The sequence below is a fragment of the Carcharodon carcharias genome, chromosome 5 (genome assembly GCF_017639515.1).
Source record: "Carcharodon carcharias isolate sCarCar2 chromosome 5, sCarCar2.pri, whole genome shotgun sequence".
NCBI classification, from domain to species: Eukaryota; Metazoa; Chordata; class Chondrichthyes; order Lamniformes; family Lamnidae; genus Carcharodon; species Carcharodon carcharias.
In genome coordinates this window covers 61,595,310-61,619,937 of record NC_054471.1, presented here as the reverse complement: position 1 = coordinate 61,619,937, position 24,628 = coordinate 61,595,310, and the positions used below count along the sequence as shown (strand labels likewise).

Here is a 24,628-nt window from a genome sequence, read left to right as displayed (position 1 = left end):
CTGGGAGGTTTGCAGCCTTTCCGTGTTTGTTGTTACAACTGCGATGGTGCTGCAGTATGGACTGGCAGCCTGCATGAGGTTACCCTGGCAGCCGCCGTAAATATTGCCCAGGAGGCGCGTGCCAGAGAGTGAGCGCGCGCACGCACGCACGCACGCGGAGGGGAGCTGGGAGAGGGGAGGGGGAAGGATCTCCAAAAGCAACGGCGGAGAGCGCGTTCGCGCGGGGGAGGGTTTCCAATAGCAACAGCGGCCCAGCGACCGGGACAGAGCGACGCGCGAGGAGAGAGCGGCTCTGAAGGGAGGATTGGGAACCCGTCCCGGCCCGGCAGTAACCTTGGCCGCTCCGGAGGCAGCGGGCGGGTCGAGGTAAGGGGTTTATTTTTAGTGGGTTGAGGCCGGTTCCAGTTGGTGTGACTCCTCCGCCCGGGGTCGCTTCTTTCCGGGCCCAGCTGAAGGGCCTGAGCGTCCCCACCCCGGCCGAGCCACTGCGGCTGAAAAGCAGCTTGACCTCCGGCTGGGGGAATTGCATGGGAGCGGCCCGTGAGTAGGGGTTTGGGCTACTTGCCTTGTACTCGGATTCGGGTGCTCACGTGAGTTTATTTTCTAGTTTTTTTTTGTTATTATTGATTCCGCGCCCCCTGGTCTCATTTGTCCTCGGTTATTATTCGTGTGTTGGTCGGGTAGGTGAATTTTTTTTCTCAGCCGTTCTGGCTTCTCATCGATTGCCCCGACATCAATAATAGTGATTTTATTTCTTGTTAAAATAGACCCTCAAATCTGCGCTTGATTATCTCAGTTCTGAAACTTTAGATTAGTTGGTGTAAATGGTAGGTTGTTAAAGTTATCGGATTTTTATTGTTTAACTCCTGTAGGTAATCAAGTTGGAGAAATGATTCTTAGAACAGGTTGAATTGATAGGTTTTTGAGAATAGATGTTCTGTGTCCAGCGTCTGCACATCGTGGAACCCGTGCAACTGTTTCATACCATTGGTACCCTGGTTTCACAGCCATACAGCAAGGCGCTGAGAACACAGTCCTTATAAGCCATTAGCTTGGTCCTCAGGGTCCACTCGGTTTTATTCCTTGCACATTTTGTTAATCAGCCAAAGGTGGTAGCTGCTTTCCCCGTGTGTGCTTCAAGTTCTGCATCAAGGGACAGATTTTCTGTCAACATGGATCCAAGGTGGCAGAATTTGCTAACCACATCCAGTGGGGTTAGTTGGATCAGGGGCAGAGGTGCAACACCTGGTCCCATGACCATGGATTTTTGTTTGATGCTTATAGCCAGGGAGAACAAGTCACAGGCATGGGAGAGACAGTTTCTATGCGGGCAGTCATTGCCGTAACGGGGTTCACTGATCAGGATGGAATGTGTTTTTGTCTTCGCTTTCAGTCTTGATAGATTGTAGAGCTTGCCACCTGACCTAGTGTCCATATAGACTCCTATCTGCAGGGAAGGCAAGTGTCAGTAGCATGGAGAAGAACCACAAAATCTTTACAGTGCAGAAGAAGGCCATTCAGCCCATTGACTGCACTGGCTCTCTGAAAGAGCATTCCACCTCGTCCCACTCTCCTGCCTTATCCCTGTAACCTTGCACATTACTTCTTTTCAGATGACAATCCAATTCCCTTTTGAATACCTCATTCGAACCTGTTTCCACCAGCCTCTGGGTGAAAAACTTTTTCCTCACATCAGATTTACTCCTTTTGCCAATTATTTTGAACCTATGTTCTCTAGTTCTTGATTCTCTCTTGAGTGGGAACGTTTTGTCACTATTTACCTTGACCATACACCTCAGGGCCTTGAATACCTCTATCAAGTCTCCTCTCAACTGCCTTTTCTCCAAGGAAAACAGTCCCAACCACTCCAATCTATCCTCACACATACAGTTCTTTATCCCTGGAATCATTCTTGTGAATCTCCTCTGTACTCTCTCCAATGCCTTCACGTCCTTTCTCAAATATGGCTCCCAGAACTGGACGCAGTACTCCAGATGAGGCCTAACTAAAATCGTATACAAGTTCAACATGACCTCCTTACTCTTGTACTCAGTGCCCCTATTAATAAAGCTTAAGATGCTATATGCTTTATTAACTGCTCTCTCAACATGTCCTGTCACCTTCAATGACTTACGTATATATACACCGAGATCCCCCTGTTCCTGCTCCTCCTTTAGAGTCTCGCCCCCATATTTTTCCTACCAAAATGGATCACTCACTTCTCTGCAATGAACTTCATCTGCCATTGTCTGCCCAATCCACTAACATGTCTATGTCCTTTTGAAGTTCAACACTATCCTCAGCACGATTGGCAACATTTCCAATCTTTATATCATCTGCAAATTTTGAAATCATGCCCTGCACACCACAGGATGTGGCACTGACCACTGGGGAACTCCACTACCAACCCTCTTCCAATCTGAAAAACAGCCATTTATCACTGCTCTCTGCTTCCTGTCACTCAGCCAATTTCTTACCCAAGTGCCTACTTTCCCTTTTATTCCATGACCTTGGGACTCCCTTTTATGTTAGCTGCCAGCCTATTTTCATGCTCTCTTCATGCTTTTCTTATTAGTTTCTTCACTTCCCCTCTGGTCCTTCTACATTCAGCCTGAGTCTCCATTGTATTTTTTACCTGATATCTGTCGGATGCACACTTCTCCCTTTTCATCTTCACCTCTATCTCTCTTGTCATCCATTTATTATTTGTTCTACCTTTTCCCTTAAAGGGAATATCCCTTGACATGCCTGGAATACCTTTTCTTTGAAGGTGGCCCATCGATCAACCACCTTTCCTTTTGCCAACATTTGATTCCAACTCACTCAACTCAGATGCATTCTCATCCCATCGAAGTTCGCTTTCTCCCATTTAATTACCCCTGCTCTGGATTGTGCCCTGTCCTTTTCCATGACCAACCTAAACCTTATGATACAACGATTACTGTCAATGAGGCTGTCTCACTGATATCTGATGCACCTGGGACAACTCATTCCCCAGAACCAGGTCCAAAAGTGCATGTCCTCTCGTTGGACCAGCAACATACTGCTGCAGAAAATTATCTTGAACACATTCCAGAAACCCTCACCCTTCTTGTCCCTTTGATCTATTCCTATCCCAGTCTATATTTGGACAAATGAAGTCCCTCATTTTCATTACTCTATAATTCTTGCACCTCTGTAATTTATTTGCAAAATTGTTTCTCCACATCCCTTCCACTAGTTGGTGGTCTATATACTACACCTTTCAATGTTATTGCATCTTTTTCATTCCTTACCTCTAACCAGAGAGATTCTGTCCTTGACCCCTCTGAAACATCCTCTCTCTCTCCACTACTGTAATGCCATCTTTAATCAATATTGCCACTATCCCCACCACCACCAACTTTTCTTTCTTTCCTGTCTGTCCTAAGTACCGTGTACCTAGGAATATTTAACACCCTATCCTGCCCTTCGTTAAGCCAGGTCTCTGTTATAACAATAATATCATAATTCCATTTGTCAACCTGTGCCTGCAGTTCACCAACCTTATTAACCCTGATTTAGATTTTTTTTTACTTTCCCCCGTATTCTGACCCCATCTAATGACTTACTATTGCCTACGCTAATTCTATCTAACTCTGCAAGAATTCTGTCTACCTGAATACTACTCTCTCTACCCTCGTTATCAGGTGATACTTCTCTACTTCCCACGCCAGTTTTTTTCCTCTCCTCTCTGAATTTCCCCTCAGGTTCCCATCCCCCTGCCAATCTAGTTTAAATTCTCCCCAACAACACTAGCAAGCTACCCTGCAAGGACATTAGTTCCAGCCCTGTTATGGTGTAACCCATCCTTCTTGTATAGGTCCCATCTGTTCCAGAACTGGTCCCAATACTTCAGAAGTCCGAAGCCCTCCCTCCTACTTCATTTCTCCAACTGTGAACTGTTCAATTTTCCTATTCTTATGCATGTGGCACTGGGAGTAATCCTGAGATTATTGCTCTTGAGGTTCTACTTTTTAATTGTCTTCCTCATTTCCTAAAATCTGCTTAAAGGACTTTGTCCCTTTTCCTACCTATGTCATTGGTCCCAATGTGGACCACAACCTCTGGCTGCTCACCCTCCCCCAGAACAATGTCCTGCAGCCTCTCTGTGACATCCTTGACTCTGGCACCTGGGAGGCAACATACCATCCTGGAGTCATGTCCACGGCCACAGAAACACCTGTCTGCTCCCCTAACTATTGAATCGCCTACTACTGTAGCACTCTTCCTCCTCCCCTCCTGTGCAGCTGGGCCTCATGTGGTGCCACAAGCATGGCTCTTGCTACAGTCCTCTGAGGAACCATCTTGCTCACCTGTATCCAAAATAGAGAAGCGGTTCGAGAGCGAATTAGCCTCGGGATTCCTATACTACCTGCCTGTTTCTCTTAGATAAAAATAAAATACTGCAGATGCTGGAAATATGAAATAAAAACAGAAAATGCTGGAAAAGCTCAGCATGTTTGACAGCATCTGCGGAGCGAGAAACAGAGTTAACGTTTCGAGTCCACACGACTTCTTCAGATTTGAAGTTGTTAGATACTTTGATGGTCACCCATTCCCTCTCTGCCTGTGTACTACTTAGCTGCAGTGTGACCACCTTTCTAAATGTGCTATCCACGTAATCCCCAGCCTTGCGGATGCACCATGTTGATTGCAGCCACTACTTGAGCTCTGCAACTCGGAGCTCAAGTTTCTGCAGCTGGTGACACCTGCTTCAAGTGGAGTCATCCAGGGCACTTTGTACCTGCGCGACTCCCCACATCCTGCAGGATGCACATTCCACATGGCCAAGCTGCACTGACATACTTTAAATTTTATATAAAGTGTTTACTACAGCATTTTTTACTAGTTTATTTAAAATATTTTAATTAATTTAGAATAATTCCTATGTATACTATAAATTATTGTGCTTAATAAATGCTCGTACCACCCACAAATACAATTAGATGTTATCAGTTTCTTAATTACATAGGTATGTCTCTTACGACTCGTGCTGTTTTCAATCTCCCGACTGTCTCTCCACTGGCACTGCTTTCACACTCCCGGCTGCCTCTTCTCACATGCTATCTTCACACCCCAGATCGCCTCTCTACTCACGCTGTTTTCAATCTCCCGACTGCCTCTCCGCTCACGCCGTTTTCCCTGTCCCAGCTGCCTCTTCACTGGTGCCATTTTCAACCTCCCGACTGCCTGTCCACTCGTGCCACTTTCAATCTCCCAACTGCCTCTCCTCTTGCACTAAACAAAATGTTGGCTAAGAGGGCTCTTTTTCACTCCATTCTTCTCTCTGAAGCTGTCAGAAGTGGAACCGACAAATTGTACAGTGCATTGAGTGCAGGTCCAACAACATGATCAGGACAAAGCAGCCTGCTTGATTGGCATCCCATCCACTACTTTAAACATTCACTCCCTCATCGCCGACACACAGTGGCACCAGTGTATGCCTTCTACAAGATGCCCTGCAGCAACTCACAAAGGCTCCTTCGATAGCATCTTCCAAACCCGCAACTTCTTCCACCTAGAGATACAAGGGCATCAGATGCCTGGGAACACCACTGCCTGCACGTGCCCCTCCAAGTCACACACCATATTGCTATTCCTTCGCTGTCGCTGGATCAAAATTCTGGAACTCCCTTCTTCACATCACTGTGAGTGTATCTACACCATGTGGACTGGAGTGGATCAAGAAGGCGGCTCACCACAACCTTCTCAAGCAATTAGAGATGGGCAATAAATGCTGGCCTAGTCAGCGACACCCACATCCTGTGAAAGATTTTGTTTCAAAAGTGCTGCTTGGAGCAGATGAGACTGAGGAGCTTTGGTGGACAGCTAATTTTTCCCAAAATCTTGTAGAGTCCTGCTCTGCTGACTGTGTCGAATGCCTTAGTGTGATCTATGAAAGTAAGGTAAAGAGGTATACCCTGTTCCCTACTCTTTCTTGTAGCTGCTGTATGGAGAAGATCATGCCCACAGTAGATTTGCTGACACGGAAACCGCACTGAGCTTCCTGGTGCACTTGGTCTGCAAATTAATGGCATCTTTTAAGTATGACCCTAGCAAATGCCTTTCCTGTGATACTAAGGTGTGAAGATGCCCCTGTAGTTTCTACAGTTTTCTCTGTTACCTTTTTTTTTATATAGTGTGACAATATTTGCCTCGCACATCTGTGGAATCTCATCACGCATCTTCTACTTTCCAGCAGAGAAGGGGAAGGCCATAAAATTGTGGTAAAAGATGGAACTTTCCATGCTTTTGCAGTTTGGTTGGAATTTCATCCTTGCTGGGGTGTCTTTCTGTATTCTAACATTCTATGGGCCTTCTTGAGCTCAGGCAACGAGGGTTCCTTATCTAACTCATCCATGACAGGAAATTGCTGGAGAGCATCAAGCGCAGACTAGGAGATTTTTCTCACAGAGTAGTGTTCGGCCCAGCGGGACATCTAATTACTTCTGTTGGTGAGTACATCATCTGCCAGCTTCATGTGAAACATAGATGACTTACAGCTATCGAGAAAAGAAGCTTAACAATTACCAGCTTCACTGTCAGCTGTGCATTCTGTGTATATTCTGGCAGGTCAAAATCACAAATGTGGCAGTTCTCTCAAAGGTAGAGCTCCCATGTTTGTTAACATGCATCAAACAGAGGAGGCTTCGTTGGCTCGGGCACATTCGCAGGATGGAAGATAGTTGCATACCCAAAGAGTTTTGGTATGGTGAGGTAGCAGGGGCCAGACGACCAGTTGGATGCCCAAAGCTCTGCTTGAAGAATGCTTGCAAGTGTGACATAGAGGCCTTAAGTATCGATTATCACTAGCTGACAAGAGAGGAAAATGGCAACATCTCTGGGCTGGTGTGTGCCACCATGATGACCAGTGACTACAGTGCTTGGTAACAGGTGCCAATGCCAAAAATGCAAAGACACTTGGTAGCTCCATGTGTGGTAGAACCTGCCTCTCAAGAATTGGTCTCTTCAGCCATCAGCATGTGAAGACGTTCCATCTGAAGTGGATTTGTTCATTGCATGCCCATCATCTTTCGTAGATGAAAGGATGCCGGTGCTGAAGTTAGCTAGCATTGACATTTTATTTATTTAATTACTTTAAAACTCTTACAGTTTTTTTGGATAGTTAATCCAAAAACTGGTAGATTACTTGCATTTCCCAATGTTGCTCTTCCACCAGTTACAAACAAATGCAGAAGAGGAATTGTCCAGAAACATTTCAGCTCTGCCTGCTTCTTTGTGATGGCACATGCAAACCTCAGGAACTCTGTGCTGTTGTTCACTGAGCATTCCTTTTATGAAGTGTGCTGCCTGTGGCCATTAAAATAATCGCTATTTTGAGCAAGTGCATTCCAGCTGTAGGTGACAGCTGACCTTAAAATAATGCTGGTGTTGCTGTTTTGTGGATTCTTTGCAGGTTGTGCTAGAAAGGTTTGCAAAATATACAAGGCCAATGTTCAGATTGTAACTGAAAATAATTTTTCTGCGGCAGTTATAAATTTTCAAGTCACAATGTGCACTTATATAGCACCCTTTACCTGGGAACATCTCTCGATAAAAATGATCGTTTATCTTTGATAAAAGTGATCGTTAGGTCCAAAATGATGATATGGGGTGACTAAGAGAGGTATGTTTTAAGGGGGATCTTAAAGGAGAGAAAGAAGTGAAGAAGTAGAGGGATTTGGAGAGAGGATTCCAGACCGTGGGGTTGAGATGGATAAAGGCACCATACGCAGGTGGCGGAAATGGGATTGCATAAGAGACAAGAAGAACAGGCAAGTGGCGGTGGCTTGTAGTATTGAGGAAAGGTAAGGCCATGAAGGAATTTGCATACAAGGATGAGAATTTTAAGTTGAAGGCATTGGAAGACTCAACACCAGTGTAGGTCAACAGAAACAGGAATGATGGTGAGCAGGACTTGGCACAGGATAGGACAGGCAGCTCAGAATTAGAAGAACTGAAGTTTGTAGTGTTGTATTAACTAAGTCTTATAGTGATTCTAGAACAGTTTTGGCAGAGCTGGGAAATGTGAGGTAGATGGAAGGGGTAGTCTTTGTGATGGAGAGAATATAGGATCAGAAGTTCAGGTTGGTTGTATAGAATGCCGAGGTTATAAACTGTCTGGTTCAACTTGAGGATGGTGGTGGTGATTGTGTTAGAATTGGCGGTCAAGGAATGTTTTCTGGTACATTCCAAAGGCAATGGCTTCGGTCTACCAAGTGTTTAACTAGAGGAAATTGTAGTTTATTGCAGAGTGATACAGAGCACAATCAAACCTTTCAAAGGGAATCAGACCGGCATTTGATGAGGAATAATGGTAGTTAACTCTACAACCTGTGAACTCGGACTACCTGGATGAACCACAAGATATTTTTTCAGTCCTTTATATTCCTGTATGCAACATGTGTCAAATTTCACGATAACCATCTGGGTCACCTTCAGGTAACTGGGGCATGATGTGAGCAAAATCCAGTTGCCATGTTTATTTTATCTTCATTTGTGAGGTTGAAAATGAATCCCCCATTTATCCTCCTTGGAACTTCTGATAGACATGCTGTTTTTATCCTCTTTTTAAAGTGAGCTGCATTCACATTACTTCATGCTCATGCTCCCTCGTTATTGACAGAGAAAACTATCATTCTTGAAATGCAGAAGTGTATTGGAATCATCAAGTCCAATCCTTTACAGATTATTTCTATTTACCCGATAACTGATAGTGGCCCAACAAATTATTTGAGGGAGTCGGATTAAAAATTCATCCTGATCACCAATGTTAAGCCAAATCAAAGACTATCCATCAAACTCCACCATTCAAACCTGAGTATCGAATGGCATTGCACTTATCCCTTGGTCCAGTAGCAAAGGATCTATCATACCCTTTGAGGGGGAGGTGATGGCGTCGTAGTTTTGTCACTGGACAAGTAATTCAGAGACCTCGGGTAATGCTGTACGGTCCCGGGTTTGAATCCCACCACTGCAGATGGTGGAATTTGAATTCTGTAAAAATCTGGAAACCTGGTGATGACCACGAAACCATTGCCGTAAATCCCATCTGGCTCACTAATTCCCTTTAGGGAAGGAAATCTGCTGTCCTTACCTGGTTTGCCCTACATGTGACTCCAGACCCACAGCAATGTGGTTGAATCTTAAATGCCCTCCAAACAAGGGCAATTAGGGATGGGCAATAACTGCTGGCCTAGCCAGCGACTCCGCATCCCATGAACGAATATATACAAAAAAATCCTTTGGCACATTGGGACCACTTCCTGCTATATTTAATCCTAAACCACCAATAATGTCACCAACTAAATATTCATTCAGCTTCATTTTGAGTAGAAACATTAACTGTTTTTGTATAATCTGTTCAGATATCCTGAACCTGAGGAACCAGAGAGTTTTTCTAATCTTACTTGAGGCTTGTTTATTTGAATTTTTGTCCTACAGTTGAGCAATTGGATAAGTCATCCCCATAGCCTATTCATCTCACTTTTAAAACGACAAGGATTATGTCACTCTTCAATTGTTTTTCCAGTGAAAATAAGTTTAGCTTTGCTAGCCTCTTGCATTGGAACATAGGACATAGGAGCAGGAGAAGGCCATTTGGCCTTTTGAGCCTGCTCCACCATAAGATCATGGCTGATCTGTTTGTGGTCTCCACTCCAATCTCCTGTTTGCCCCCCATAACTCTTGACTCCCATGTCTATCCAAGATCTGTCTAACTCTGCCTTGGATAAATTCAATGACCCAGCCTCCACACCTCTCTGGAGAAGAGAATTCCACATACTAACAGCCCCCTGAAGGAAAAAAAAATTCTCATCTCAGTCTTAAAAGGGAGACCTCTTTTTGTGCTGTACGTGCTGCCGCAGATTTATCATGTTCGGTTTTTGCCTTTAACTTTTAGAAAAAAAAGACTACAGGATGCCCTTCATAACATCCTCTAACAAAGGTGGCAATTTCTTAATCTGGGGCCCACCAGATAAAGTTACTCTTCTTGGTGGATGTTGTTGTTCCTCTGAAGGAAGATCCTGTTTAACCTGTACAGAAGAAATATGAAGCAATTGACAAAGCACTTTGTATTTCCTGGTTTGTCATACTGCTTTTCTGACACCCAGTAATGGATGAGCAGAAGATTCCTCCAGTCAAGCATTGTCTTTAGCCCCTGCCACAAGCTTATTTCCTAATCAATAACTCCATCCTTCTCCCTGACCATTATCTCAGGCTGAAACAGACTCCTGACCTCAGCCTGCTCTTTTACCTTGAGCTGAACTTCTGGCCCATCTTCAAACTGCCCACTTCCATCTGTGTAAAATCACTCCGCCTCAGACCTTTGATTGCTAAAAGCCAAATCCATGCCTTTTATGGTCAGCCTTCCATCTCTACCATCCGTAGCTTATCCAAAGCTCTGTTGCTCGTACCTTAACTCGGGCCAAATCCTGTTCACCTCTTGTCCCTGTGCTCAATGACCTACATTGGCTCCTGGAGCAGCAGCAACATGTCAATTTTAAAATTTCATCCTTGTGTTTGATTCATTTCATGGCTTTGTCCCTCCTTAACTCTACAACCTCCTTCACCATTGCAATCATCACAGATCTCGATACTGTTCTGGTCTCTTGCACATCTTCAGTTCCCATTGGTTCACCATTGGTGGTTGTGACTTCACCTGGAATCTTAAGTTCTGGAATTCCCTCCCTAAACTTTTCTACATTTCCACCTTACCTCCTTTTAAAACCTACCTCTGCGGAAGCTTTTGGTCACCTTCCTGATATCATGTTACTTGGCACTGTGTCAAATTGTTTCATAGTGCTCTTGTGGAGTACCTTGCCAGGTTCTGCCACCTTAAAGGCTCCTTGTAAATGCAAGTTGTTGTTGAAATACAGATTTTTAAAAATAGAATAACAGTTTCTTGGGACACTTTGGGAACTTTTTTATTCATTCGTGGGATGTGAGCAACACTGGTTAGACCAGCATCAATTCCCCATCCCTAATTGTCTTTGAGAAGGTGGTGGTGAGCTGCCTTCTTAAACCACTGCCATACCTCTGGTGTAGTTACACCCACAGAGCTGTTAGGGAGGGAGTTCCAGAAATTTGACCCAGCAGCAGTGAAGGAACGATGATATATTTCCAAGTCAGGATGGTGAGTGGCTTGGAGGGGAACTTCTGGGTAGTGGTGTTCCCACCACCTGGAAATTGTCATCCAAGCCACTCACCATCCTGACTTGGAAATATATCACGGCTTTCTCTCTCATATCCCACTTTGCTCTATTCTCTGGCTTGAAAAGGAACCAAAATAAGCATCAAAATTGCTATGTCCATATGCCTATGCCTGTGACCAGCGTCAAAAAAATAATCCAGGCTCTTGGAGAAAATAAATCATACTCGTGGATGAGCGGCTTGGAGGGGAGCTTCCAGGTGGTTGTCTTCCCATGCATCTGCTGCCCTAGTCCTTCTAGATGGTAGTGGTCGTAGGTTTAGAAGGTGCTGTCTAAGGAGCCTTGGTGAGTTGCTGCAGTGCATCTTGTGGATGGTACACAATGCTGCCATTGTGTGTCGGTGGTGGAGGGAGTGAATGTTTGTGGATGGGTGCCAATCAAACGGGCTGCTTTGTCCTGGATGTGTTGAGCTTCTTGAGTGTTGTTGGAGCTGCACTCATCCAGGCCTGTGGGCGGGTAATCCATCACACTACTGAATTGTGCCTTGTAGATGGTGGTCAGGCTTTGGAGAGTCAGGAGCTGAGTTACTCACCACAGGATTCCTAGCTTCTGAGCTGCTGTCATAGCCACAGTATTTATATGGCTAGTTCAGTTCAGTTTCTGGTCAATAGTAACCCCCGGGAAGTTGATGGTGTGGGATTCAGTGATGGTAATGCTATTGAAAGTCAAGGGGCAATGGTTAGATTCTCCCTTGTTGGGGATGGTCATTGCCTGGCCCTTGTGTGGCATGAATGTTACTTGCCACTTGTCAGCCCAAACCAGGATATTGTCCAGGTCTTGTTGCATTTGGACATGGACTGCTTCAGTATCTGAGGAGTCCTGAATGGTGCTGAACATTGTGCAATCATCAGTGAACAACCCCACTTCTGATCTTATAATGGAAAGGAAGGTCATCAATGAAGCAGCTGAAGATGGTTGGGCTCAGGACACGACCATGAGGAATTCTTGCAATGATGTCCTAGAACTGAGGTGATTGACCTCCAACAATCACAACCATCTTCCTTTGTGCTAGGTATAACTTCAACCAGTGGAGAGTTTTCCTCCTGATTCCTACTGATTCAAGTTTTGCTTGGACTCCTTGATGCTACACCCGGTCAAATGCTGCCTTGAGGTCGAGGACAGTTACTCTCACCTCATTTCTGGCGTTCAGCATTTTTGTCCGTGTTTGAACCAAGACTGAAATGAGGTCAGGAGCTGAGTGATCCTGGCGGAACCTGAACTGAGCATTATTGAGTAGGTTATTTCTAAGCAAGTGCTGCTTGATAGCACTGCAGATGACCCTTTCCATCACTTTGCTGATGATTGAGAGTAGACTGATGGGATGGTAATTGGCTAGGTTGGATTTGTCCTACCTTTTGTGGAGGGAACATACCTGGGCAATTTTCTACCTTGTTGGGTAGATGCCTGTGTTGTAGCTGTACTGGAACAACTTGGCTGGGGGCATGGCAAGTTCTGGAACACAGGTGTTCAGCACTATAACTGGAATATTGTCAGGGCCCATAGCTATTGCAGTATCCAATCCTTCAGCTATTTTTTGACATCACGTGGAGTGACTCAAATTGGCTGAATATTGGCATCTGTGATACAAACAGAAAATAGGAGCAGAAGTAGGCCATTCAGCCCCTTGAGCCTGCTCCGCCTTTCAGTAAGATCATGGTTAATCTGTTTGTGTTTCGACTTTCACATTACCATCTACCCTTGATATCTTCGATTCCCTGGCCTAACAAGGATCTTACCTCTGCCTTAAAAAAGTTTGATGACCTTTCTTCCACCACCTGCGGAAGAGTGTTCCGAAGTTGCACAACCCTCAGAGAAAAAATTTCCCCTCATCTCTGTCCTATAAGCGCGACCCCTAATTTTAAAACCAGTGCCTCCTAGTTCTGGACTCATCCACAAGAGGAACCAGCCTTCCCCCTTCCACCCTGTCAGGACCATTCAGGATCTTACATACTTCAATCAAGTCATCCCTCACTCTTCTAAACTCCAGTGAAAACAAACCCAGCCCGTCCAACCTATCCTCTTAAGACATCCCACTCATTCCAGGTATCAATCTAGTAAACAACCTCTGAACTGCCTCCAACACATTTACATCCTTCCTTAAATAAGGAGAATAAAACTGCACACAGTATTTGAGATGAGGTCTCATCAATACCCTGTACAACTGATATCCTTACTTTTATGTTCAATTCCTATTGTAATGAAGGATAGTATTCCATTAGCTTTCTTAATTACATGCTGCATCTGCATAGTAACTTTTTGTGACTCATGCACAGGGATTCTGGTCCTCTGCAGGAGGTCGAGATGGATCATCCACTGAGTACTTCTGGCTGAAGATTGTTGCAAATGCTTCAGCCTTATCTTTTGCACTGATGTGCTGGGCTCCTCCATCATTGAGGGTGGGGACACTTGTGGAGCTGCCTCCTCCAGTGATTCATTTAATTGTCCACCACCAGTCACAACTGGATGTGGCAGGACTGCAAAGCCTAGATCTGATCCATTGGCTGTGGGATCACTTAGCTCTGTCTATTGCATGCTGCTTATGCTGTTTGGCATGCAAGTAGTCTTATATTGTAGCTTCGCCGGGTATGACTGGTGCTGCACCTGGCATGCCTTCCTGAACTCTTTATTGAACCAGGGTTTTTCCCCTGGAGTGGGGGATATGCCGGGCCATGAGGTTACAGATTGTGGTTGAGAACAATTTTGCTGCAGCTGATGATGGCCCACAGTGCGTCATGGATGCCCAGTCTTGAGTTTCAAAACCTATCCCATTTAGCATGGTGGTGGTGCCACACAACATGATGGAAGATATCCTCAATGTGAGGACAGGACGTCGTCTCCACAAGGATTGTGCGATGCTCATTCCTACTGATACTGTCATGGACAGATGCACCTGTGGCAGGCAGGTTGATGAGGCTGAGGTTGAGTACACTTTTCCTTCTTGTCAGTTCCATCATCACCTGCTGCAGACCAAGTCTAGCAGCTATGTCCTTTAGGATTTGACCAGCTTGGGCAGTAGTGGTGCGTCTGAACCACTCAATGATGGACATTGAAGTCCCCCAGCCAAAGTACATTCTGCACCCTTGCCACCCTCAGTGCTTCCTCCAACATGTTCAACATGGAGGACTACTGATTCATCAGCTAAGGGGTGTATGGTATGTAGTAATCAACAGGAGATTTCCTTGTCCATGTTTGACCTGATGCCATGAGACTTCATGAGGTCTAGAGTCGATGTTGAGGACTCTCAGGGCAACTCCCTCCTGACTGTATACCACTGTGCCACCACCTCTGCTGGGTCTATCCTGCTGGTGGGTCAGGACATACCCAGGGATGGTGAGCGTGGTGTCTGGAATATTATCTATCATGTATGAGTCAGTGAGTATGACTATGTCAAGCTGTTGCTTGGCTATCCTGTGAGATAGCTCTCCCCAGATGTTAGTAAGGACTTTGCAGGGCCGACAAGGCTGACTTTTCCGTTGTTATTTCCAGTGCCTAAGTCAATGCTGAGTGGTCCATCCAGCTACATTCCTTATAGACTTTGTAGCAGTTTGATACAACTGAATGGCTTGCTAGGCCATGGCTTGCTAGGCCATTTCGGAGGGCATTAACAGTCAACCATATTACTGTGGGCCTGGAGTCACATGTAGGCCAGTCCAGGTAAGGATGGCAGATTTCCTTCACTTAATGACATTATTGAACCAGAAAGCTTTTTACAATCAACAATGGTTTCATGGTCATCATTAGACTTTTAATTCCAGATTTTTATTGAATTCAAATTCCTTGTCCAGTGACAATATCACTTTGCCACAGCCTCCCCATATTTAACTGCTGTACAATAAATATTTAGCTCCACATTCAGTGAGCTTCTTTCTATATTCTAGTTATTTTAAAGAAAACCCTTAGTCAGTCTATCAATTTTTATTCTACTTACTAACAGTGATTTGACAGAGATTCAAAGTCATAAAAGCTTTACAATAGTGCTGCACTTAACTAGTTCAGTGTTTGTATTAATAGCATAACGCAGATGCAGGAAAATTGTTATTTGTAGGGCTGACAATTCAAGTGCTTTTCTGTCTCTTGTAGACAATCTGGCTGTATGACAAAAATATTTTGAGATAGCTAGAAAATTGATATTTTATGATTCAACGTGTTGTACCATATTTGATCGATAAATGTGCTTTTGGTCATGCTTTCAAAGTTTGAGTTATAACCTGTTTCTCTGAAATTTACACCCTCTGTGATTTTATCATTCTTCTTCAGGTACTTTGATATTGTCTGTCAGCAACCTTTGACTTCTTCAACAGTATGTTTCAACATCAAACCCTAGAGAGCTTTCCTTTTGTATGGTTCATATGTTTAATCCTTACCATACAGATTAAAATTTTCACTTACTGCTATTGAGTGTCCTAAAGGAAAAGATTATATACATTGAAGTGGCTATAATATTTTTACCATCGTATTCAGGCCGTCTGTTGAATAACTGTTGTATAAAATGGAATAATCACACAGGTAAATTAGGGAATATTGAGTGTGTTGTTTTTCGTTTTTGTGTGGGCGTATAGAGCTGGTGGGGGGTGCTGGTGGGGGAGCGAGGTGGTGTTGGCTTATGTCCTCCTTGGTTCGTATGGCTGATTGCAATAGTGAAGAGGCAAATAAGGAATTCCACTTCCCAGCACAGTATTGCCTTACTTTGATAAACACTTACAGGATTGCATTTAACTTGCTGAAAAATGGTTTATCTTTATTTTCAAGCCCAAAAGTTGTGGATCAGAGCTGTCTTGGACCAATATGGAATCCCAAAATGGATACTTTGATGAAGACATTACAGTAGATTCAGAAACTGAAAGGATTCTGCACTCAGGTAGAGCTAGTACGCGAAGAAAGCTTGTGACAAATGGTAATAACTCATGCATTGACAAAGAAAAGAAAATCAAACCGCCTCAAAGCAGTGAGAATACAATGAGAGATCAAGAGAAGACTAAAAAGAACATGGATTATGATAAAAATAGTGACTCCTATTATTCAGATGATTATGATGATTCGTCATATACATCTGAGCAGTATTGCTCAGAAATCTCCAAATCCAGAACACCTAGTCCAAGGAAAAAGAGACAGGCAAAACAGAGGTTTGGCAATCCTTGTCATAATCAAGGTAAGCTTGTTAATTTTATTTTTAACCATAGTTAAAATCATTTTTGTGTAGAGCATTAAGATAAATTACTAATGATATAGTTAAAAAAAATTAATTTAGGAGAAAATGATTTGGCCTGAAGAAGCTCCTTAACTGGTTTAAGGATGCCACTGAGTAATAGTGGAACTCCTTACTTTTTTGAACTTAACAAGTCTGGAAAGTTTGATTTGAAAGACACCAAGACAATCTAGGGTAGTTTTGGTTTGAACAAGTTTGTTTAAAAAATGGAAAACCGGAGTATTCAGGAGAGATCTGCAAGTTTTACTTATCCCAATTTATAGGTTGTAGAAGACATTTCTCACTCATTGGCAGAATAAAAATGTATTTTCAAATGATCCTTGAGGTATGCAACTGACAGCATGTGCATGTACACATTCAAAGAGGGACCCCTTTTACTATTGTATGCAGGCACCTTGGCTTTGCTTCTGTGCATTAATCAACTGCTGAATCAGTTGGCGTTGGGTCACAATACTTGCAGTTCTTGAATGTATAATGTCACATTGACTGAGCTGTTAAATTTCATGGTCTTCTATTGTTTGTAATTTGCATAAATGACATGAAGACTGACATCGATTTCAGTTCTGATAACCCTTAAATAGAGAGAGCATGAGTGGCTGAGGTGCAGCTAAAGACTTGCAAAACCATTTTAATCCATTATTATCAATTGGGTAGACACTTGGAAAATAGTGATACCAAGAAATGTGCAATAGTGCACATTGATCATAAAAATACATCCTCTAGTTACAATAAACGTAACTGAATCAGTAGCTCTCTGATTCAATAGATTGGCTACTTCAAAGTCAAGACAATGCCGTGAAGCAATAAAAATTCTAAAATAATGCTGGTTTCATAGATTTCTACAATAGTGTTCACTCTATGGAAGTTAGACAAAGGTTTTACAATTCACTCATCAGTACTGTATTCAGTTCTAATCAACATATTCAGTTCTAATCAACACACTACACAACTGTCATACTGCAACAAGAAGTTAGCATGGAGACAAACAGACCAGAATACGTGGCTAAAGGGGTGATGTGGGAAGGAAGGGTTCTATTTCATTAGACATTAACACCAGTACAAGGCAGAAAGGGACACGCGGTCACGAGACTATGCCTGAGTGAGACAGATTGAGTGAGGAATTGGGAATTTGGTTCAAGTGCGAAATTCTGGTAAGTTTTTCTTAACTTAACTCTTAATCTAAATTTAAAGTTTTTATTTTCAAACAATGTAAGTTGAATAAGCCTAGTTAAACAGGGAGCTGTCTGAAGTGGCAACTATCTGCCAATCAGCTGAAAATAGTTGTTCTTAGTAGATGTTAATTACTGTACCAGAAAGCTGAGCTTGCTAGTGAGTCATCAGAGGCTGTATATAAGCAGAAAGGTTTTAAACCTTCACACAGAAAGGGGCACATGAACACCAGACTACGCCTGAGTGAGATGTAGATTGAGTGAGAAGTTGGGAATATGGTTCAGGTGGGAATTTCTGGTACACAGGAGGAAAGAGATGCTCCTTTTTCTATTTTTTTCAGCCTTCAGTAGTTGGTGAGTTTCCTTCCTTGTCTTCAAGGTAGGTGAGTGCAACTGTCTATTACTTTATTTGTAAATTATTAACTAATTGATGAATTAAATAAGGTTGGACAGAAATGGCAGGGTTAGTGGTGTGCCGTGACAGCAGCATGTGGGAATCTGGAATACACTGCAATTCCAGACAAATATATCTGCAGTAACTGTCTGTAGCTTGGGCAACGTTGGCTACGTGTTGCTGAGCTGGAGTCTGAATTGAGACATTGCAGGGCAACAGGAAGGGGGAGGGTTACCTGGACACTTTGTTCCAGGAGGCAGTCGCTTCCCATCAGTTAGGCAGAACCTTTGAGTTGGTCAGTAGTCAGGAACAGAGTGGTGTGACTGAGAGTCAGGCGGGTAAGGGAACCAGCAGGTAGTGATGGAGGAGCCTCAGCCCCTGATATTGTCCAACAAGTACGACATGCTTCTTCCTGTGTGGATGAGTAGAAGGACTGCAAGGTGGATGAGCGGACTGACCATCGCACAATGGTGAAGGAGGCCATTCATGTGGGGGGATCGAAGGGGAATGTGGTAGTAATAGGAGACAGTATCGTGTTACGGACAGGAGGGGATTTAATTTAAACTGCCTAGATTCCTTCTCACTCCAGCTGTCTGTAATTGGAAAGTTGTTTGGATTTTGATTTCCCCCTTTATAAGTAGTGGCATATTTTCCCAACACTATAGTTTTGTTGTGATTAAATTTCTATTACCAACTCCACAGCAAACTCGAGATAGGGTAAAATCAGGGGATTCGTTTATTTTACACACACTCAAAATGTGGGAGCGGAGTTGTCGCTACCTAGCCCCTGGTGCATTCATACAATAAAAAAAAGGCTGGGAAAAGAAAGAGGTACAGGGGCAAAGAACACAGAAGATAAGAATTATTGTGTCACTTGTGTCCAGGGTCCAGAATCAAAACTCCAATGGTGTATTCTTTTGCAGAAACGGCAGGTTGAAGACTGATGCTGGATAATTCACATTTCTAGTGGAGATGACATCCACGATGAGATGAGCATGTAGTGATGAATTTGTCTTATAGTACAGAAGTCCCAGGAGAAACAGTGTAGATGGGGCCAGGCATTTAAACCTGGACAGAGCCCTTGTTCTGAGCTGCTGCTTGGTTGATGGAAGATGGCAGTCTGAGCTTTGCAGCTTCACAAGGCAATATTACAGCTTCCACCAGGTTGTTGGGAGGGGGTTGGGGGGGTGGGGGGTGGTGTGGGGTAGTGTCATGTGGTATGACTCCCACTTCTCCACTTTGGTTTGTTTATATTTCTTTGTGTGGATTCCTGAGATGGTTAATATTTCAACCATAGGTAATTTTCATAAGAGGTTTTAGGGTCCTTTGTCCTCACAAACTAATCATCTCCATTGGCAAAGGCTTGGCCTTAGAAATGTAAATGACCTTTGCACAATTCCCTGGGATTTGATCTCTGTAGTCAGGGGGGTCATTAGCACCTCTTTAGAGATAACAAGGTGGCAGTGGTTCTGAATGCCAGGAAGTTCCTTTTGTTTGAGTTAGAGCCAGTCATAACTTCAGTCATTTTAAAGCCTTTGTCTAGTTTTTTGAAATAATTTTATAAATTAGCCAAGATGAAATATACACATTTCATAAAAATACAGAGTGAGGTCTTAGCTCCGGGACAATAGTCAGTGGGATAGATATAGTTCTCTGCAGTTGAGACTGAGTCCAGATGGCTGTGTTGCCTACCTGGTGCCAAGGTTAAGGACGTCTGCTCTGGGCTGGAGAGGAACTTGCAGTGGGAGAAGGAGGATCCAGTGGTTGTGATCCATGTAGGTATGAATTGTTATGGCACAGCAGTTGGTAAAGGCTGAGTTGTTTAAATCCCAGAGGGAAACTTGAACAACTGTCATAACCTATATTTTCAATTAGTATTTTTGAGATGTAGCTCTGAATTCAGGAATAAGACCACCGAGCCTCGAGGTGTCTTATATAAAACTAAATTAAACATTTATTAATTTAACAACAAATTTAAAAGCGTACATACCTACAAATTACTACCATAAGAACTTTTAAACAAATGCCCAAATTAATCACTCCCAGGTAAATCTCCACCAAGGCAACAGTAACCCATAGACTTTAAACAACAGACACCAGGTAAAGCAAATTTGACTGTATGAATTTAAAATGAGGTTTCTTGCAATTTGGTTCCTTTGCAGACACCATTGTAGGCTTATAGGCTGGTTAGATTGTAAATGCCTCTGACTTACACACATACACTCCTTTCTCTTTATACCTAGCTTCCCCTTTGAAGGTAAATTTTTCATTGTATCCTAGGCTTTTAACATGTCATCTTCTACAAAACATTTTCAACCCACTAATTTTATTAGTAATATAAACATATTGCTTGGCGTCTCCCAGTGAGATGCAAGATTTTACTCATTCTTTTGAACACTTTATTTAAAAATACAAAATGCCCCCTTGGGCACCTATGCTTGACATGGGGTGGTGGCGGCAACGTGGTATTGTTGCTGGACTAGTGCTCCAGAGACCCAGGGTAATGCTCTGGGGACCCGGATTTGAATTCCATCACAGCAGATGGTGAAATTTGAATTTTAAAAAATTTGGAATTCAAAGTCTAATGATGACCATGAAATTATTGCCGATTGTTGTAAAAAAAAAAACCATCTGGTTAACTAATGCCCTTTGGGGAAGGAAATCTGTCCTTACCTGGTCTGGCCTACATGTGACTCCAGATGCACAGCAGTGTGTTTGGCTCTTAAATACCCTCTGAACAAGGGCAGTTAGGGATGGGCAATAAATGCTGGCCTAGCCAGCAACGCCCACTTCCCATGAATAAAAAAATGTTTCCAAACTTCTCTATGTTTATCTAATTACCATTTCAAACCTACTTTTTATACATCAAAGCTTCTAGACTAATTGGCTTTAATCCAATTATGACACACAGACACACCCCGCTACAATTCTAATTAAGAAATAATTTCCAATAACGTTATAGACATTAATATCTCATGGCACCAACAACATTTATAGGACAAGGAAAAGGTTCTATATAGGGAGTATGAGCATCTAGGGGTTAAATTAAAAAGCAAAACCTCTAGTAATAATCTTTAGATTATCACCTGAGCCACGGGCAAATTGATGCAGGGTAAATAAGATTAAAGGGGTGAATGTGTGACTCAAAAATTGATGTGGGAGAAATTGGTTTCAATTCATGGGGCACTGGCACCAGTACTGGGGAAACTGGAAGCTGTACTGTTGGGATGGTCTACACTTGAACCTTGCTGGAACCAGTATGCTGGTGAATCGTCTAACTAGGGTGGTAGAGAGACCTTTAAAGTAAATAATGGGGGAAAGGGATCGTGTGAGAGGTTATATGGTAAAGTAAATGAAAACAACAAAGTAATGGAGCTGGGCAGCAATTTGGGTAATGAGTTCCAGAGTGTGACAGGAAGGGACAGAACATACAATTGTAAGAGCGCACCAGCAGATGAAGCTGAAAATGGTAACAAAAAAAGTGTAAGGCCTGAATGCCTTATCTGAATGAATGTAACACTTGTAACAAAAGGGATGAATTGTTAGCACAGATAGAGATAAATATGTATGACCTGATGGTCATCTTTCAACCATGTCTCTGTAATGCCTAAGGCTGGGACCTGAATGTTGAGGGGTTTTTGACATATTGAAACAATGGGAAGCTAGGAAGAGGTGGCGTGGTAGCTTCGTTAATTAAGGATGGCATTTGTTCAGTACTGAGAGAAGACTGTAGCTTGAAAGAGCAAGATGTAGAATCAGTTTGGGTAGAGATAATAAATAGTAAAAGTAAAATGTCGCTTGAGGGGGTAGTTTATAGGCTGCCTTATAGTAGTTACACTGTAGGACTGAGTATGCAGGAAGAAATAAATGGGTGTGTAAGAAAAGTATCACGATAATCCACGGGCAGCTTTAATCTACATGTAGATTGTGAGATTCAGATTGGCAAAGGTCGCCTTCAAAATGAGTTCATAAGTGTCTTCAGGACAGGTTCTTAGAGCAGTGCACTCTAGAACCAACCAGGAAGCAGGATGTCCTAGACCTGGTAATATGCAATGAGACAAGGAGCCTCTAGATGACAGTGATCACAACATGATAGAATTTCATGTTCAGTTTGAAATGGAGAAGTGTGGGCCCATGATTAGTGAACTAAACCTAAATAAAGGTGAGTATAAAGGCAGAGCTGGCTAAGGTGAACTGGGAAACTCGGTTGAAAGGTAGCACAGTAGAGTAGCAGTGGTAGACTTTTAAGGAGATATTTAATAACGCTCAGAAAAGATTTATCCCAATGAGAAAGAAAGGCTCTTTGAGAAAGAGTCATCGTTTATGGCTAAGTTAAGAAATGAAGGATATTATTAAATTGAAAGAAAAAAAGTACCAATCTGCAAAGATTAGTGGTTTGGCAGAAAGTAGGAAACTATAGGCCAGTTGGCCGAACATTTGTCATGGAGAACATACTAGAATCCATTATTAAGGAGGTTTCACAGGATGCTTAGTTAATTATGATTTGATCAGGAAGAGCTAAAATGGCTTTGTGAAAGGGAAATCCTGTTTAGAGTTTATTGGCTAAGTAACATTCTAGGTGGATAAAGGGGGACCAGACGATGTGGTGTACTTGGATTTCCAAAAGGCATTGGCAACTTGTCAAAGGTTACTACATCGGATAAGAACACATGGTATAGGGAGTAACATATTAGCATGGATAAAGGATTGGCTGGCTAACACGAAGCAGAGAGTAGGGATGAATGGGCCTTTTTCGGATTGGCAAGTTGTAACTACTGACTACTGGAGTCCACAGGGATTAGTGCTGTTTACATTCTATATCAGTGACTTGGATGAAGGGTGTGAATGGATGGTAACTAAATTTGCTGACGACATCACAATAATTAGGAAAGTAAGTTGTCACAGGAGATGGAGATTCTGCAAAGGGATATAGACAGGTTAAGTGAGTGGGCAAAAATTTAACAGTTGGAGTATAACATGGGTAAATATGTATTGTTCACTTTCGAAGGAAACATGGAAAAGCAGTATACTCTTTAAATGGAGAAAGGTTGCAGAACTCAGTGGTACAGAGGGAACTAGGTGTCTCGGCACATGAATCACGTAAAATTAGTATGCAGGTACAGCAAGTGATTGGGAAGGCAAATGGAATGTTGGTGTTTATTGCAAAATGAATGGAATATAAAATTATGGAAGTTTTACTACAGCTGTACAGGACCTTGATGAGACCACATCTCAAGTACCGTGTGCAGTTTTGGTCTCGTTATTTAAAAAAAAAATTGCTTTAGAAGCATTACAGAGAAGGTTCACTGGATTCATTCCTGGGATGAAGGTGTTGTCTTATGAAGAAAGGTTGAACTAGTTAGGCCTATACTCATTGGAGTTTAGAAGAATGAGAGATGATCTTATTGAAACATATAAATCCTGAGGGAGCTTGATAGGATGGATACCAAGAGAATGTTTCCTCTTGTGACGGAGACTAAAACTAGGGGAGATAGTTTAAAAATAAGCGATTTCCCTTTTAAGAGAGATGAGAAAATTTTTCTCCCCAAGGGTCGTTGGTGTGTGCAATTCTCTTCCCCAAGAAGTTGGAGGCTGGGCCTTTGAAGTTATTCAAGGTAGATTAGACAGATTTTGTTAGTCAAGGGGGACGAGGGTTATGGGGGGAGACAGACAGGAAATTTGAGCTGAGACAACAACCAGATCAGCCATGATCTTATTGAATGGTGAAGCATGCTTGAAGAGCCAAATAGCCTACTCCTACTCCTATGTTCCGAGACTGGAGCTGTACCATTGGGATGGGCTGCAACTGAATCAAGCTGCAGGCTGACACCAAGTCCTAGCAGAAAGGATAATTAGGGCTGTAAAAAGGACTTTTTACTACTTTTGCTAGTTCAGGGATTTTTAATTAGGGTCAAGAGCAAAGTTCAGGTCACATACTGTGAAATAGATGCTCCAAGTAAAGCAAATCCTAAAATAACCAAGGTGGTTACAGAAGGAGTGGCAAACAAAAAATATTAAATTAAGTGGTATGAGAAAGACAATATTAGTGTAGAAAGACAAGTTTGGGTCTCTTGACCAAATGAGTTTTATATACTAATGCATGGAGTATAAGAAATAAATTGAGTAATTGGAGATACAGTTTAGAGATTATGATATGATGGTTAATCCTGAGACATGGTTACAAGCTGGACATGATTGAGAGTTAAATATTCCAGGTTATAGATTGTTTAGAAAGAACAGGGAAACTAGAAAAGGAGTTTATCAAAAACAAAATACTGTGGTTGCTGGAAATCTGAAACAAACAAAGGGCTGGAAAAACTCAGCAGGCCTGGGCAGCATCTCTGGAGTGAGAAACAGAGTTAACGATTCAAATCCAATAAGACTCTTCTTCAGTGGAATGTAGCCTTATTAATGATATTACATTAGCATTAGAGGATACAGGTAAGGGAAATCAATCAGCAGAGAAACTATGATTAAACTTGAGGAATGAGAGGGCTTGAAACTGTTGCAGGAGTTGTTCCCAGGCTTCATGATAGCAATGAAGTGACAGAACCTTTAGTTCAGGCTTTAGAGAATCTTGTAACAAAAAGAGTTGTTTTAAAAAAGAGACTTTAATTTTCTCTCACAT

At 42.7% G+C, this 24,628-nt stretch overlaps 1 protein-coding gene across 1 annotated transcript in view; it reads left to right on the top strand.

Moving 5' to 3' along the window:
* The first annotated feature begins 238 nt into the window (after positions 1-238).
* Positions 239-24,628, top strand: part of lca5 (lebercilin LCA5) — a 119,208-nt gene continuing 94,818 nt past the window's right edge. Inside the window, exons 1-2 of the mRNA XM_041188635.1 lie at positions 239-366; positions 15,981-16,380. Coding sequence (XP_041044569.1) covers positions 16,017-16,380 — 364 coding nt within the window. The 5' untranslated portion in view covers positions 239-366; positions 15,981-16,016. The remainder of the gene's footprint in view (positions 367-15,980; positions 16,381-24,628) is intronic.